The 15,143-nt window shown below is 40.0% G+C and overlaps 1 protein-coding gene across 1 annotated transcript in view; it reads left to right on the top strand.

Annotated features, from left to right (window-relative positions):
• Nucleotides 1-15,143, top strand: part of LOC115920160 (RNA-binding protein Musashi homolog 2-like) — a 42,230-nt gene that overhangs the window by 12,667 nt on the left and 14,420 nt on the right. Inside the window, exon 4 of the mRNA XM_030975141.1 lies at nt 6,119-6,203. Coding sequence (XP_030831001.1) covers nt 6,119-6,203 — 85 coding nt within the window. The remainder of the gene's footprint in view (nt 1-6,118; nt 6,204-15,143) is intronic.

The following is a 15,143-nucleotide window of genomic DNA, read 5'->3' as shown; positions in this document are numbered from 1 at the left end:
CTTGAATGTTGTAGCCATGTTATGATTGCTCTAGGCAACTGTCAACTACATTAATGAACCAATGTAAGCTAATAGTCACATGTGTTTCATCAACAACACAACATTGGAAAGGTCTTGTGCCAATTTTCCCCCTCTCCCCTAAACATTCTCTTTTTCCCCTACCTTAAACATTCTCTTTTTTATGATTGCAAGACATCCTTAAGAATGTCACAGTGTAATAGGAGTCTAAGCTTTATCACACCGAAGCTTCCGGATCAGAGGGATGTATGAAGATCACAGAATGATAGCTATTAAGAAGATGAATTCTTGTTTATCTCGGGGGAAATTAAGTTTTATGTTGGTTTTGATTTGGCAAGTAAATCTCGATCCTCATTCTATTACCATAAATGCTCATCCTCAATTGCTTCATATGAAGAAATCTTGGAAGTAGAAAGGCTTATCTCCATCTTTAAGTATTGTAGTAACACTTTCTGTTAGCCTGTTGAATAAAATCCGAAATGAATTCAATAACTTGGAGCTTTGATCTATAGAAAATGGGTGTTACCGGTATATTACGATCTAGTTTGATTGAAAGATTGATTTTAAAGACAAAAATAGAAACAATGACTACAGGATTAGATATTTCATCTGCTGTTGGTTTGAAATGATTGAAGCCTCTTTTATTTTGAGTATCGTTAACTAGGGAGATCAGATTTAATCGTTTGATATATAGGTATGTTAGTCAGTGATCGCTTTTCCAGTTAAGTTCATTTATAAATGATCTTTCATATAAGCAGCAAGTTAGGATCATTAGGTGGCATTTAATGTTGCTTAGAAAAAACATCTATACAGCCCTACACAACTCAAACTCAGCTCACAATTAAAGTAGTAGTAATTTATTAACTTTCTATAAAATATCTGACATTCTATAAAATATGTGACTCTTGCCAGAATGAAATGCTAGGATTACCAGAAATGCTTTGCGTACTTTGAAAAGACACTGAGATAATTGAAACTGCTCCGTCATTTCAAATGCATTTTGATGCCTACATGTACATGTAAAGTGCATGTATTTGGCTATGTAGATCATAAGTCAATATAGGATTTGGTTATAAGTCGTAGAAGCTCAGAGGATATTGTACATGGATACATGCATGCATCAGAGTTCCTTGTACTCATATACATTTACACGTGTGAAAGTGATTATCATCGAGCTGTCAGCCGGGGTCCTACTCTGTATTTTCTCTCCGTACTCTTCCAACAAGCAGGCCAGTGTTCTATAAAGCTTGGTTGGGTGTTAGCCTCAAATCAAGGATTTCTTGTTTGATCCTAGTGCATACTAGGTGCTAGCCTTAATCCAAGGCTGGCTTGATGTCTGATCCATTATGCATGGTCAGTCACTCTCGGTATTGCTTCTTAGCCTTTTGTTCTTTGTAACACATGGCAAGAACCAGAACCAAGGAATTAGAGAATATAACTAGGCATACAAGTTTTTAATTCATTGTAAGATTCATGAAGAAACACTTTTCTTGTTTGGTGATATTTTGTCTGATTCTGTTTGTGATTTCTATGGTTGAAATAAATGGTGAAGACTGTCATGGAGACTATGTGTACATCTGCACTAGAGTTTGCCTGTTTATGAGATCTGCTGTCCCTGATAGAAGATGAGAGAGAAAGAGAGGAGCAAAGAGACAGAGATGGGGGAGAGATGTGGATAGAGTGAGAGGGGGAGAGAGAGAAAGATTTTTTTTAAGGGGGGAGAGCACTGGAGAGAGAGAGAGAGGAGAGGAGATGGGGAGGAGAAAATAGATGTAGGTAGGGAGGGAGAGAAGGTAAGGGAGAAAGAAAAGAAAAGAAAGGAGGAAGAGCTGAGCCAGGCAAGTGAGAGAGAGAGAGAGAGAGAGAGAGAGAGGGGGGGGGGGGGAGGTAAGGGGCATAGGGAGAGGGGATTGGGAGAAAGAGACTGAAAGACGAGGAGATGAAGAGCAAGAGAAGGGGGAACAAGATGGATAGTACACCTTACCTCTTGCAATTCAAATCAATGATCTGGTGAAGTATCGCAAGATGCAGCAATTTGAAGAACATGGGATTCTGATAGAACTGGGCATCAACTACAGCTTCATTTACACCGTAGGCAAAAATCATAGAGTTTGCTCACAACTGGCAAACACGACAGAAAACTGAATTTAAACAAATCTACCTCTGGAGTGTGGTTTTTAAATGGCGGCAGAAATTTTTCAGATTTTTGCAGTGTAAATGCCGGCTCTCAAAACATCGAGAATGATTCAAAAAATCGAAAAAATCAATGATTTTTCATATTGGAATTTGGGCTGTGTAAAAGGGTCTTTTGACTGATGCATTATCATGCACTGCGTGAAAGCCCCCTGATATGCACTAGGGATTTTCTTCATGCTGGTGAAAGCAACAAGAAATCAATATCGATTGTTCTTTTATCCAAGGTTGTCTCTAACTGTTACAAATTGAAAAGATTTCCCTTTATTGATATTTTATTTTTAGCCGAAGTTCTGGTACCGTGTTTTGATTTGCACAATTGGGGCCCTTATGGCTTTGTTAACAGATGTTAAAAATATAGGAGCATGTATTTGCATTATGAGTGTTTTTGCATTATGAGTGTTTTGTTATTTGCACAATTTGAAAACTATTTGTGTATGTTTAATGTACCCGGTAATGGCGATACAAGGACCATTATTATCTCAGAAAAAATGGTTCCCACAAAAGAGAATGGCAAGAGAAAAAAGAGATTGTTTTGATCCAAAATAAAGCCCTGAATTGGGTTTCATACATGTATTTGATTTAACATGTATTTCTGTTTATATTCCAGTATAAACATTTTGTGTGATATTTTCAGGCATTAATTAACAATGTGAAGCTAACGTTAAATTTTTATCACTTTCACTGGGCTAGTAAATACTTAATTTTGTTAGTTAGCAGGTAGAAAACATCGTGAAATGCACATGAAATATGATGTTTTTGCATTTGCATGAAGTTATATTTCTATCAAAAATTTGGTTTCCATTGTGCACCAAACTGGCTTTTTGTCAAGCCATAACCTGAAAATTGTATCGATTTGTATCGCTAAACTTTGTTGGTAATGCTGCTTAACACTTCTTGAGAGCTAAAAGGGCGTTAAGTCTATGCTTAAATATGTGAATATGATTTAAGGCCCATCTGGCTCTTGCCAGAGACTCCTAATAATTTACATATGATGTTGTCATAATGCCATAGAGAGGTTTAATCCCCAAGAAGGAATCGTAGCTCGAGATTGAATGGAAGTTTTAGGCTGCGTGTGAATAAAAAGGCAAGACTTTGAAGTGAATCCCGATTAATTGCATTCAGTACTCTCATCTCATGCCCAAATGGGGGCAACACTTGACACCGCTTCATTTGAGTGAAAAGGTTACAGCTTCATTCGGACCAGGTTTACATGCACTTTCAGGGGGCCCCCTAGCTCGATTGGGAAACTTTTAGGATGCTGAATGGGATGGATGGATGGTGAGAAATGTAAAGAAGTCCAGTGTTTTGTGTGTTTGATGGAAAGTGATGGAATGAAAATAGTTAAGGAGAAGTAAGAAGGATATGAGCTGTATGGAGATATTCATGGACAAGCTCATAAACATGCAAAAAGTCAGAAAGAGAGAGAGAGAGAAGGAGGAAGGGGGGGGGGGCAGGAAGATGGGAGGAGAACATTTTTGAAATTAGAAATAAGAAAAAAAGTAGTCTGCCAAGGAAACAGAGAGGTAACCATTATATCATACTTTTACATAAAGCTTTACATGAAATCATTTTACGCTGGCTCCCAAGTTCCAACAAACAAATTGAAATTGATCTGCTATTGTACAACAAAAGACATGTAGGCATCAGGAGAGCAGTGGTATTATGGCAGATACAAAGAACATGGAAACTAGGTCCAGTCGTGACATTTTGAAATGCAAATAAGCTGAGACGAATTACAACAAAAAAATCAATCTCAAGGCAAATCAGAGCATTTCTGCCCGCAAATAAATGGAGCCTGCTTTCTCCTGCGCAATGCCTTCAACTTCTTTACTCACATTCATAAGAGTCCTGATAACTCCATAGCAAGGCAATAATATTAATTCAACTCTTCTACGACCTTTCACCGCGTTTGAGATTGTACATTTTATAAATAGATCAGAAAAACTAATATTAGATCATATCAGATTTGAATAGTAAGTAGTTGACCACAGCACTTTGTCGTCTTTGTTCTTGTGTAGCCATGCAATTCCTTTAATATTGAAACCACGCATAAATTAATAGGATGGAGTGCGGCAAGGTTGCATGCCCCCTCCGTGACCTTCTTCACGGTGTGTTGGGACACATCCTTGAAGGTAGAAAGTACACTGGTGGTGACCCATGTAGAGGGAATTTATCTCATTCATCCCAATATGTAATTCATATTAGCCTGGCATAAGTACCGGTAGAGTGTAGCTGTAGATGAGAGGTTTCAAAGTGTGTGTTTTTGAGGGGGAGAGGGATCTGGAATCGGAGTGGGGGGGGGGGGGGGAGGGGGGGGGGTGACTAGAGAGATAAATGGAAGGGAATGGGAATTATGGAATACATGGTACATGTTGGTAGTAACCCAGGGAGATTTTAGAAGAGTCCTCTCCCTCTCTATCTCCATTGCTAGTGATGAGAGTGGGGGGGGGGGGGGGGGGGGGGAGGTGGAGAGTATGTGTTGTGCATGAGAGAGAGAGAGAAAGAGAGGGATGGGAAGTGGGAGATAACGGAAGATGTGGTAGGGGGAAACCCAGGCAGGAGCTGCTGTTACACCTACCCACCCACCCACCCACAATAGTACATCCCTGGGCTGACGGTCTCTCGCTCCAGCATGATTCATCAAACCGACCCGAGGGCTATCCAAGAAGAAGATTATATTTCATCGGCAGCATAATATATCACATTAATTATATCTCACATCTGCACTTTGCCCGAAGCCTCAGGGCCCCTTTGCCATCGCTCTCTTTCCCCCCTCTCCCTCCCTCTCTCCCTATCCCTCCCACACACCCATCACTAGCCATGGATGATGGCAATGGTTAATGAATTTTCATCTGCATTCATTGCAGTTCTAATGGTTTTGACCAGCATTTGTGGTTGAATAGTGTGTGAGAATGATTGTTCATTGTCTGTTTACTCGACAGATGAGTGAGAGGAAACAGAGAGAGAGAAGGGGGAGATGACAAGGGAGAGGGAGAGAGAGAGAGAGTGAAAGAGAGAGAAAGATAGAGAGGGGGATAGGGAGAAGATATTAGGGAGAGAGAGAGAGGGAGACACGGAGAAGGGAGAGGGACGAGCACAGATGAGAACGTGTGAATAAAGATTGTGCATTTGTGCAGCATTTTTAAATCGAATGCAGTGACCTGGATAAAATTTATTTCCTGTGGCGTGCATTTCTCTTACTCACTTTTGCCTCTGTTTTATTAATGAGCATAATAGCTGCTATATATCACTACTGAATTTGATAGTGGATTATGAAGACGTCATCTCGTCTGCTTACCAAGAGTGTCTTATCAGACTTACCTTTGTGATGAGATTTGATAGTGTGTATAGAAATTGAAAAAAGGGGAATATTTCATAGCCTGGTTTTACAAGAATAACATTATTACACATACACAATTACAGCTTGAGAACTGCCAATGATATATATCAGGATTCATTCAAAAGGTTTTTGGTAAAAGATCATGACATCTTTTTTAGTTTATTTTTCCTTTTCTCTTTTTTTGTTGAGATGTACGATGTACAGTGAGTCGGGAGAACGTTGATTAGATTAGTACAGGTACGCGTAGTCAAAGATACAAGCACTCATTTCATAGTTTACAAGTAGGACTCTGTTCGCCAATAAAAGAAATTAATAAACTCCTTTGTTCCCATTTATTGAAGTCTAAATCATTTAACCTTTGCCCCCTATTTTTGTCTTCATTTGCAGTGGTTTTGGCTTTGTTTTATTTTCACTGATCCTACCACATAAGAGAAAGTAAAAGTAAAAATTATCTAAAAATGATGAATATACTAGGTACTAATAATAACAAAATAAATGATAAAGTGAAGTGATAATTAAGTTCAATGATTAACCTTTGACCTCTTCATGTTTATCTTGATACAGGGGTTTTGGCTTCGTCACCTTCTCTGATCCAGCCCATGTAGAGACAGTAATACAGAGAGGCACTCATGAAGTAGACAAGAAGAAGGTAAGCTGCTGCATCCAGTTGTTGCTTAGTAACAAGAATAATCAAATACTTGTACAGAAACTCCTATATAAACCAGAAGCTAATACAATGATTTATTTGCTTGTGGTGCTGATAGCACCAAAGGGGATTAATTAAGAATTAATATTGGAAGACAAAGAGTCACTAGACACATACAAATCCCAAAATAAAGAAAGTATAATTGTCATATTCCTGGAAGACAAGAAATCACCACAGACAGGAAAAAAAGGGTACCGTAAATCTCTGTGTATAAAACGCACCCTATTTTTAGGACCCCCACCCCCTCCCATCCCACTCTGGGGTCCGAGAGACCGCATTGGTGTTCCCAAAATCACCGGTAAAGGGGAACTTTTTACGCAACAAAGTCTGGTCTGTAATGACTTTACACCCTGGAGATAGGGGGTGCCTTCAAAGGGAGGGAACACGTATATGCGTACCCTAAATAACACGGGGGGGGGGGGGGGGGGTTGACCCCTGTACCACTCTGTCCATATGTAAATCAACAGAATGGACTTTAAAAACTTGCCTTATTTTGTGATAAGATTTGAAATGGACATGTCAAATTACCCTGCCACATCGACCTTCCACATCAACCTTGGTGTCTATACATATAGTGATAATTGATATATCCAGGTTGATGTAACTCAACCATTTTTTAAAAGTTCTTGCTCAATAGGCCATGCAGGGCTATTGAGTTGAGGTATTCCACTCTGCGAGTGTCGGAATAATTTCCAACCTGTATTTATAATGCAGATTAGTAATTGAAATATCCATGTCACTTAGGCCTAGTTCTAAGATAGCTTTTTTGATTTTAATAGAGGCCATACAAAATAGGCCTACTCCATTCACAATTCAATTAACAAGGTATATATATTATTTGAGAACGAGAAAGGAATGAAGGGGAGGAGAGAGGAATAGAGAGAGAGAGAGAGAGAGAGAAAGAAAGAGAATTTTTTTTTTTTTGTACAAGTGATCATGATACTTCAACATGTCTTTACCTTGTTTTTAGTACTCTACTTAAACTTCCCATTCTCGGCACAATAACAAATAAACCGATTTATTGTGCCTATTACTCAAAGACTGATACATGCTTGTAGTTAGGCTACACACATAAAGTCCCTCTTTGTGATAGATGAGTGCCTATTATATGGAGTGGTATGAATGGACCCTAAGCTTCTACCTGGTGCTATAAAGTGCTCTTGAGGAACATCTCTTGCCTGATTGGTGACTGATGATGATTGATCTATCCACCTGGGAATAGTATGAATAACTGATATACTGCATCATTAACCTTTGTAGCACAGCAGACCTACTCAAGGCCAGGACACGGTCAGCACTGACTGAAGCAGCAGTGGAGGTCATACCTACCCCAACGACCTTTTTTCCAGTGCTCCTATAGTTCCACAGTAATAGGCTTATTGCACACGGTGCTAATTGAGATTTCCACCTGCGTGTGACTGTGTGTGTGAGAGGGCAAGAGAGCCAGAGAGATGACCTTAGATTGGGTCACTGACTTACCTGGTCATTCCAGAGAAAGTGCATCCAACCAAGGTCGCAGGACAGACAGGGCTGGTCCTTGCTTGTGATCCACACGACCCTGTGGGACCTTTGACCCCTGAACCCTGAGGTTTCTGTTTATACCTGCTGTGTGGAGGGGAATGTGTGGATCGAGACACACATCCTTCTGTCCAACCCCATCCTGCTACACATATACCTTCTCCATTGCCTTCTCCATTGCCTGGCTTCCATTGACTGGCCTCCATTGCCTCTGTTGTTGTTGTTGTTGCTGACTCTATGATCATGATCCCGATTGCCTTCCGCAAGTTGTGATGGAAAACAGACAGGAAGATGCAGGCTGTCTCTATACTTTATATATATAGCTCTGGTCACCCTGAATTTGTAGTTGATTTGCCATTGCCCTTCTTGTCTGTAATCAATCAGCGGAATGGGACCACAGCTATCTCTTGCTCGTTTCTTTGTTCCAACTTAATTGCCTTGAATTTGCATGATCATTCTCTGCATTGTACATCTGTCAACCATTACATTCTTTCCTTATAAAAATAGGCCTATAGTTTTCAGTCTATTTTGTTATTTTGAAATCATTCTGCAAGTTGAGAATCATGGAAGGAAATTGAAAATGAACAACCGAAAACTTAAAGAACAAACACCATCGAAGAACAGTGTTATTGTGTAGTCCTGCTTGTAGACATCTAGATCCACTCAAAATTGCCATATTTAGGCCTACATGTATATAGTATTCACAATACTTACACTTATTAATCATTTACCATGTACTTTTAAGTTGGATGCTAATCTATTAAAACTAACAATAACAAATTCACTTGATAAAATTGTTACAGGAATAAAAACAAACAAAAAGCTAATGACTGAATTAGTTACAGTGCTGTGTATTAACCTTTTCAATACTTAAATCAAAACGGCTTACAGTAAAAGATTTTATTTTGGAGTTCATCATGTACATGTAGGGCTTTTATATTTCTCTGCTTCTAATGTGCGTCTTACATTGAGCTCGGCTTGCTACTCATCCTGGCTTTATTACCAGGGTATAGACTGTTAATGCTCTTGGGCTGCCAGCCTGTCTCCTGCTCTGTTTTCATTGATGGACTGCTACAAAAAAAGCCAGTCACAGTCAAGGTTGCGACCAAAGTCAGACACTCCCCGTTGCTGAATCGCAAACCGCACTATCTCTTTCATTCTCAGCCTTTATGTAATTCCCTGTAGCTCATGTTACTTATGTTATTCTCTCTCTCGGCTTGTTCATACATATGCAATTCTCTGCTTAGAAGTTAGAGTATTGTACACATTAGAATACACATTAGATACCGTAGGCCTTTTCTACTTTTTTCTCCCTCCCTGCCTTTCTGTCTTTTTTTTTTCTCTCTCTCTCTCTCTCTCTCTCTCTCTCTCTCTCTCTCTCTCTCTCTTGTCTCTTTCGCTTTCACTCTGTCATAGTCATATTGTTTTCCCTCTCTTATTGTTTTCTCTTCCTCTTATCATAAACTCGATTTCTCATCTCTTTTCCCTCCTTTCTCTCCTATTCTCCCCTATTCTCCTCCATCTCTGCCTGTCTTATTTTTCTTCTCTGTCTCTTAATCGGTCTCTCACTTATTTTTCTCTTCTTTCTCTCCTCTTCTCTCTTTCATTTCTCTCTCTCTCTCTCTCTCTCTCTCTCTCTCTCTCTCTTCCCTTTCTCTCTCCCCTCCCCTCCCCCTTCTCTCTCCCCTCCTCCTCTTCTCTTCCCCTACTTTTCTGCCCTCTCATCCTCTCCCACATTTCCTCTGAGCTAGCAGCCTCTGTTTGACTGCTGGTCAGCATGTGTATGCCAGCACATGCTGACTGACTCCTGCCTGGCTGTGGCTCCCTCCTGTCTCCCCAACCCCCACCCCATCATACCCAACAAATCCAATTAAAAAACTCTTCTCATATACGTATCCTGACCTGTCCTCGGCCGCCTTATAGCCCGTAGTTTATCCCTGGCAAACCATTTACCCCTTACCCCATCTATACATCTCTTCCGCATCTCATGACAAATCATCGTTTACACCGATCGTAGTTGCAGCATCCTTCCATAAACATGTGCACCCATTTCTCGGTTTTCAACGACTCTTTGGTAGTTTTTGTCTGGGATGGAGACCCATCTCTGTGGAACGTCGCTGACGAAAAGGGTCTGCCGTCAGAGACAAGACGGCATCCCGGCCAACTAATCTCCTTTCACGAAATCTGTGAGGATCAATACATGTTGAGACGGCCATGTAGCAATTGTGATATTGATATTGGAGCGGAGCTGACCTTGGTCTATAAGATCCATCTTGGTCTAGCTTCCTTCTGTCTGTCGTGATGGCTGTCGCCGCCATCATCGGGTCTCCCGCCTAGCACTACAAGCCAACTGGCCATCCATGCATTCTTTCAATTACATGCATTCAAGTCGCCACGTAACAGGAAAGTCTCCTCCTGTGCTTGAATTGTTTATTAATCTACTTTTACAAATATATTAGAACAAAACATGCATTGTAAATTTTCAAATATTTAGTCGTACATGTAGGAAAGAAGTTTAAGATGGGATAGATACTGAGGGAGAAGGAGAGAGGAAAAAAGACAAAGGTTACTATAAGTCCAGACGTTAAACAAATATGTCAATTAAAACAAATAAATATTAAAGGGAAATTAGAAAGAGAGAGAAAGATAGGTGGAAAGTGTAACAGATGAATACATATATATGGTTATACAGCCATAGATGAATTGTAAATTATTTTGCAGTGGAAGGAGAAGAAATCAGAATTTTGTTCTCTATCATTTTCGGTAACCATAGTAATGAGAGAAAGGCCTGTAAGCTTTCTAATATCATTGTTGTTTACATTGAACAATGCCAATACCGCTGTGTTTGAAGCACGTTGAGCAGGACGATACCCTGAAATTGATTTGCGCTTGACTGTTGATGTAATCAGTAATTAGTTTGATATCATCCAACGACAATCATCTATGACGTGAGTAGGTCACACGAACCCTAGCTCGCAAGCCAGCCAGCTTCTATCGCGCCCGATGAAACAAATCAAATTCTGATCCACCGACGATAACAGATCCCGTGCCATTTTCATATCAACACCCCATCAAAATATCATTTATGATTCTTTTGATAGACCCTCATGCATTGTGAATTCCCTGTGCAATTTGTGGCTATAGTTTTGCAGCCACAACCTTTATTAATCGTAGTTTGAGGTTTAGAATATTGTAGCCCAAGACTACATGTAGATTTGTTTTCACTCTCTTGGTATTTATACATCCATAAGCTGCTTGTGATAAACAGTCAAGCAGATTTAGGCTTTTCCCAGGGTCCAATCTTCTTCTTTTAATGTCACAGTGGAGTCTTGCTTTCAAAGACTATTTGAAGCCCCCCCCCCCCCCCCCCTCCAATTTATGTTTCCAACATTTCACTGTATAAAAATACATTTGAAATCTAATAAGCGTGGAAAAAGACTCATGGAGGATATTGTTTTTGAGGTCCTGCATGAGCATTGATGTAAATAGATTTGGTGTATGACGTTGGCTAGCTTTTCCCGGTCAACTGACCCGTCTTTTGAAATGTCAAATGTTACGATTGCCTGATTTTCAAATGCCACCCTCTCTAGCCGGGAATCGTTTTGTTTGTGGGTTTATTCTCTGTATGCACTAGCTGTCAATCAGAATTTTGGAAAGTTCACCTGATCTGGAGAACAAATGTCGAAGAGTAATGTTGTTACCGAGGATGGGCTGGATAGAGAAGGAAGGGGAACTACATGAAGTGAATAAGCATAATAGTTCTATCGAATCGATATGACGCTGGGCCTTGAATTCAGGAACTAATGAGGCAAAGAAAAGAAGATTATGAGAGATATGGAAGTGGAGAAAGCAACAGATTTAGCAAGATTGTGGCTTAAAAACAGAACGCCGCCGACAGACGATGGTCATTATGAAAGAACAATGAAAGTATATTCTTAGAAACTCTCATGCATATTCTAACACTTGTCGACTGCGAAAGTAAACCACACTACCCCACTGTTTACACCCGTCAACCTCATCGATCCTAATGCAACTGTGCAACCATTCACTTAGGCAGGCTAGTATGTAGTGCCATGGTATTGAGCACACTACATGTTTCATGCATTAGCTTGAGCGGCACGCATGAGGGAGAATAGCAGAATCTGAAAATAATTTGGCCCAATATAAGGGGTAGCTTGCACTATTTCCATCTACATGTATTTAAATGTGCTGTTGGTCCCAGCTACACCAAAATGGAGTCGAATACCTGTGCATGCATATAACCCCATCTGAGTATGTCTCGCATCAGAATATGCTAATTTTTTTTTACTATCAAAGATGTACATGAAGATTTAGGGTTAGGGCTGCTGTTTGCTTTTAGGTTAGGTTTCTGGTGAGGGTTGTGTTTAGGGTTGTGTTTATGGTTATGTTTTTGTTAAGGGTTGTGTTTATGGTTAGGTTTGTGTTTAGGATTGAGTGAAGGGTTAGGTTTATGGTTAGGTTTATGGTTGGGGTTGTATTTATGGTTAGGTTTGAGTTTAGGGTTGTGAAAAAGGTTAAGTTTGTGGTTAGGTTTATGGTTAGGATTGTGTTTATGGTTAGGTTTGTGGTTAGGGTTGTGTTTAGGGTTAGGTTTATAGTTAGGGTTGAGGTGAGCTATGGTGTTTGATCCAGGGTTGAACTTAGGATTCAGTTAGTGTTAGATATTGACCATGGAGCGAATGAACCAGGTAGGGATTGAATGCATGTTTGTAAGAAAACAACTTAATTCATAAGTAATGAGACCATGTGCTACAATGGTGATCCGAGGAACCCTTTCGTGTCCGTCCGTCTCCCCCGAAAGAGAATGACGGAGCATGGCCATCTAGAGACGAAGGTCTTGAATTGATTAGGGGCATTCCTTTCAGCAGTCGCATCTAATATTAATGAGCACTTCAACAGTTCTTCTCCTGGCAAGGGGAAGTTCCCTCGACTCGTTACGCTCATCCTTCATTCATACATACATAGCATCCAAACTCATGAATGGGTTTACTCCCAATACACACCCTAGAAACGTGCTGAAATGGCTCGAATCACATTTTTCATGAATATCAAATGCAGTTTGTGGATATATGAATACATTGGAATGTGTTATGAAGTTGTCAGAGTTGCCATTAACTCTAAATCTTATGTTTTCACATGTTGTTATAATCCAATCAGCATTAACAATGTAATTTGAAAATGATTATAAATTTGGATTCATGTACATGATACTGTACTTTTGAGCTACAATGACATTAAGCCGTACCCTTTTACAGTGCTTTACTGAAAATAAGAACGTAATTGAATCATATCCTGATTATCCTCTAACACCCTGAATTAATGGTATTTTTGATTCTCTTCAAATGAAGAAGACTTCAAAATTCAACTATTTGCTACAAGAACACCTTACAAATTCGGTTGATGCTTATAGGATGTGTACATGTACGCGTAGATGTACGTTCTATTTCGCGGTGATGAAACTTGCATTTCCCCCCTTCCATCAACCAGGGCCCACCTGACCCAACCTGTATGAATTGCTTTCTAGCCAGTCCACCCTCTCTCACTCTGTGTGCATGCATGTATTGATACAAAGCTCGTAGTCAGTCGAGATGTAGATGTAGTTTAAGATGCAGGTCAGCTCCGTGTGAATCATAACCTAAGGACTGGCCGCTATCAGGTGAAACCATGAAGGAGCTAGTTCACAGTGGCTAAAGCTCGATGGCAAAACAAGGCTCTTTAATCATTCACACCGGCCTGGCCTCAGCCTTCCTCTGTGGGTATACAGACCTGTAGTCTCTATTCAAGCCAAGACTGTCACACATATGTTTGGAATTGATTTCCTGGAGCAAAGACTAAGAATGCATTTACATTTACCAGTATACATCTATACATGTACATGTATTCTCAATGGGACTGAATTCCCTCTTACAAGAAGAGCACATAGCAATTGTTGTAGGAATGAAAAATCAGAGTTAATACCTTTTGAATTTCTTGTCTTATCTAGCTATGCTGACTCAAATTTAATCAGCTTTTCACTTTGGTTACATTTGATGATTCGATAGAAAAAAAAGATGCTCATGGTTGTTGAGTATGATACATTTTCACGTTTGAAGTGAGCAATAAAATCACACAGACCAGTCAAGAAATATAAAGAAATACATTTGATTATTCTGCTGATATATGTAGATGTCTCCAGCTGAGAGCCAGTTGGACGTAAGTAATAACACTGAGCATAGAGATAGCATCCTTCATGCTCTCAGCTTAGGGGATGATATAATGGATGATGGATGGATGGATGGACGTCCAGCTATGAGTCACTAGTTAGAATGAGCGGTCAATCAGAGGACAAGTCTCCATGCCTCACCTAGAATCCCCCATCCCTCCCTCCTTGGTACACCTCGTCCAAACACTGTCATAGATAGGCTAGTCATCAATCGCTGGACACTAAGCACTGGCTCTTTCAGACAAGAGGAATATTTATGAAGATAAGAAAAAGTAGGATGATGAATCACTTATGAAATCCATATTGCGAAAGGGGTTTAAGAAACATGGGATAAGAAACTTTATATTTGATCAAGGAAGGTCATATTGTCTGCACAGAGCCATAAAGGCATTTTCAAAATCATATTAATATTATATAATATATTATTTGATACAGAGTTAAACTCTTCTTGTTCTCAGCAGTTATTTTAAGAAGTTGGTATTTAGGGAAATGGTGAAAGGTCATAGGAGCAAAGGTCAGCTCAGATCATGCAGGGCTCTCTCACTATATGCCCGCCCCGCCCAGTTACATGTACAGTGTATATATGGTTATCGTAAGATTATCTCCTTGGTAAGAAATGGTGTTCACATTGGAGAGATAGACCCTGGAATGTGACCTGGTATCGTTATATGAAGTTTTGTTATATACTGGTAGTGTTCAGATAAAAGAAAAAATAAGAATTACTTTATCATACCACATGGAGATGGACCCTGATTGAGACAATGTTGGAACATTGCTCAATTCTCTGTTTCACTTCATACTTAGCTGTAAACTGTAAATGTAGTTATCATACAAATCAGCGTATAGTCGTGCTAGTGTGAAAGGGTCCAAGGTGGGGGTAGTCATCAATGGATGGACACTACAAACCAGCATGATTCATTCATGGTACTATAAAAGCACCTGTCTTGACCTCACTCACCTGAGATACCTAGCTCACCTGAGTGAGACGAGGGCCGGGGATACTCTCCTTGCGGCGGCGGGGGTGGCGAGTATTACCTGAAGGGTATTTAGCTATGCAGGTCAGATAGCCGTGAATCATAAGCAAAAGAGTGTCTACTTCAGGTGCTGTTCCGTATGCCTTCAGATAAATACGGGCACTCCAT

Source organism: Strongylocentrotus purpuratus, unplaced genomic scaffold, assembly GCF_000002235.5.
Source record: "Strongylocentrotus purpuratus isolate Spur 01 unplaced genomic scaffold, Spur_5.0 spur5_contig_867, whole genome shotgun sequence".
Lineage (NCBI taxonomy): Eukaryota > Metazoa > Echinodermata > Echinoidea > Camarodonta > Strongylocentrotidae > Strongylocentrotus > Strongylocentrotus purpuratus.
The sequence above is the reverse complement of the archived record's forward strand: the minus strand, read 5'-3'. Positions and strand labels throughout refer to the sequence as shown.